Source organism: Psammomys obesus, unplaced genomic scaffold (genome assembly GCF_907164565.1).
Source record: "Psammomys obesus unplaced genomic scaffold, mPsaObe1.curated_primary_1811, whole genome shotgun sequence".
In the NCBI taxonomy this organism is placed as follows: domain Eukaryota; kingdom Metazoa; phylum Chordata; class Mammalia; order Rodentia; family Muridae; genus Psammomys; species Psammomys obesus.
This window is the reverse complement of record NW_026592368.1, coordinates 765886-767976: the sequence shown is the minus strand read 5'-3', so window position 1 is coordinate 767976 and position 2091 is coordinate 765886. Positions and strand designations below refer to the sequence as shown.

General features: G+C 53.5%; 1 protein-coding gene across 1 annotated transcript in view; it reads right to left on the bottom strand.

The window, feature by feature from the left end:
* LOC129681249 (zinc finger protein 431-like) overlaps nt 1–2091 on the bottom strand; it is a 7520-nt gene that overhangs the window by 3214 nt on the left and 2215 nt on the right. The window contains exons 2-3 of the mRNA XM_055613155.1: nt 699–825; nt 247–307 (exon numbers count right to left, since the gene is read on the bottom strand). Of these exons, the coding sequence (XP_055469130.1) occupies nt 247–307; nt 699–825 (188 nt within the window). The remainder of the gene's footprint in view (nt 1–246; nt 308–698; nt 826–2091) is intronic.

Here is a 2091-nt window from a genome sequence, read left to right as displayed (position 1 = left end):
CTTAACTCTCTCCTTCCTTCCCCCTCCTTTCTTTTCTACTTCCCTCCCTCCTTCCTTTCTTCCTTCCTTCCCACCCTCCTTCCTTCCTTCCTTGCTTCCTTCCCTACCTCCTTCCAAAACACAGAGAAACCCCATTTCAGAAACAACCACCCAAACTGACTGACCAACCGAGACGAATGTGAGCCCCTGGGACCCATTCAAACTTCCCAAGGGGCACGTGTGGGTGGGTTTGCATGGGGACGTTACCTTCTGCTTCCCAGGACGTTCCCGGGACGCTCCTCAGCACCATGGTCATCCCAGCTGTTACCTGAAACGCAGGAAGCAAATGATCCGTTGTTGGACACGGACTGACCGGAAGTCATGGAGGTCAGTGACGCACAGGGCTGCGAATGACTCAGTCACCTCTTTCCCCCCTGTCCCCACCTGAGAGTCACCTCCTCCCCATCCCCACCTGAGTCACCTCCTTCCCCTGTCCCCACCTGAGCGAGAGTCACCTCCTTCCCTTGTACCCAACTGAGCGAGAGCCACCTCCTCCCCCGTCCCCACCTGACAGTCACCACCTTCCCCCATCCCCAACTGAGAGAGTCACCTCCTCACCCCCCCCACCCCTGTCCCCGACCAGAGTCACAGAGGAGGACCGGGAGCCAAGTGAGTGTCGTCCCCTCGCTCTAGAGAGTGAGGGTCGCCTCCCCCCTCACCTACGGCGGCAAGGTTCTGGCGCGTCTCCAGCATCACCTCCTTGTAGAGCACCTTCTGGGCGGGCTCGAGCAGTGCCCACTCCTCTCGGCTGAAGTCCACTCGCACATCCTCGAAGGTCACGGGGTCCTGGAACAGGCCACACGCATGTGAGCACAGGAAGCACATGACAGTGACAATGTACGATAACCGCTCACTTCCTGACAGGGAAGTGTTGGGGGGGAGGGAGAGAAGCCTGAAGACGGGATCATTAGAATGACCGAAGTCATGTGTTCTAGACCCGATAGAGGAGCTTCCCCACTCCTTAAGACTCGGATCTGAAGAGGCCAGACATGGGGGACCCTGAGTGACCTGCGACTTGGCGTTCAGTTCCTTGCACGAGAGGATCAGGGAAGGAAGAGAGCAAAAGAGAGAGAGAGAGACTGAGAGACAAACATGGGAGAGAGAGAAACAGAGAGAGCAGAAGAGAGAGACTGAAAGACACATGGAGAGAGAAAAACAGAAAGGGACACATGGAGAGAGAGAAAAACAGAAAGAGACACATGGAGAGACAGAGGGAGAGCAAGAGACCGAAAGAGACACATGAAGAGAGAGAAACAGAGAGCAAAAGAGAGAGACCAAAAGAGACACATGGAGAAAGACCGAAAGAGAAACATGAAAAGAGAGAGCAAAAGAGAGAGACTGAAAGAGACACATGGAGAGAGAAACAGAGAGAAGAGAGAGACTGAAAGAGACACATGGAGAGAGAGAAACAGATGAACAGTTACTGACCACAAAACATGGTGGGAAAGCTGGGTGCCCGTCGAGGTTTTAATCCCGACACTCGGGAGGCAGAGACAGGTGTATCTCCCTGAGTTTGAGGCCAGTGTGATCTCTGCAGTGAGTTCCGGGATGGCCGGACATGGATTTTAAGACAGAGTGTCCCTCGTAAACCAACCAGGACCCAGATGATCCAGGGTTGGGAGCGTGTGTCATCTGGGAGACGGAGGATGTTGAGGAGAACAGGGGTAAGGAGTCACGGGTGTCACCTGGTCACAGGGAATTCGAGGTGGAGAGCTCGCCAGGTGTTGGCTGGGACTTCTGGGAGGAAACACAGAGAGACCAGAGCATACATACGGAAATGGTGAGACGGTGATTCACTAACCCAGCGGCGTCCTCCAAACACCTGGAAGTGGACGGAGAGTCCAAACCTAAGAATCCTTAGCATGGAAGAGGAAGCAGAGGAAGAAAAGGAAGAGGAAGAAGAGGAGGAAGAAGAAAGAAGTAGAAGAGGAAGAGGAGGAAAAGGGAGAAGGAAGAGGAGGAAGAAGGAAGAGGAAGAAGATGAAGAGGAGGAAGAAGATAAAGTGAAAGAATAAGAGGCAGAAGGAAGAATAACAGGTAGAAGAAAAAAGG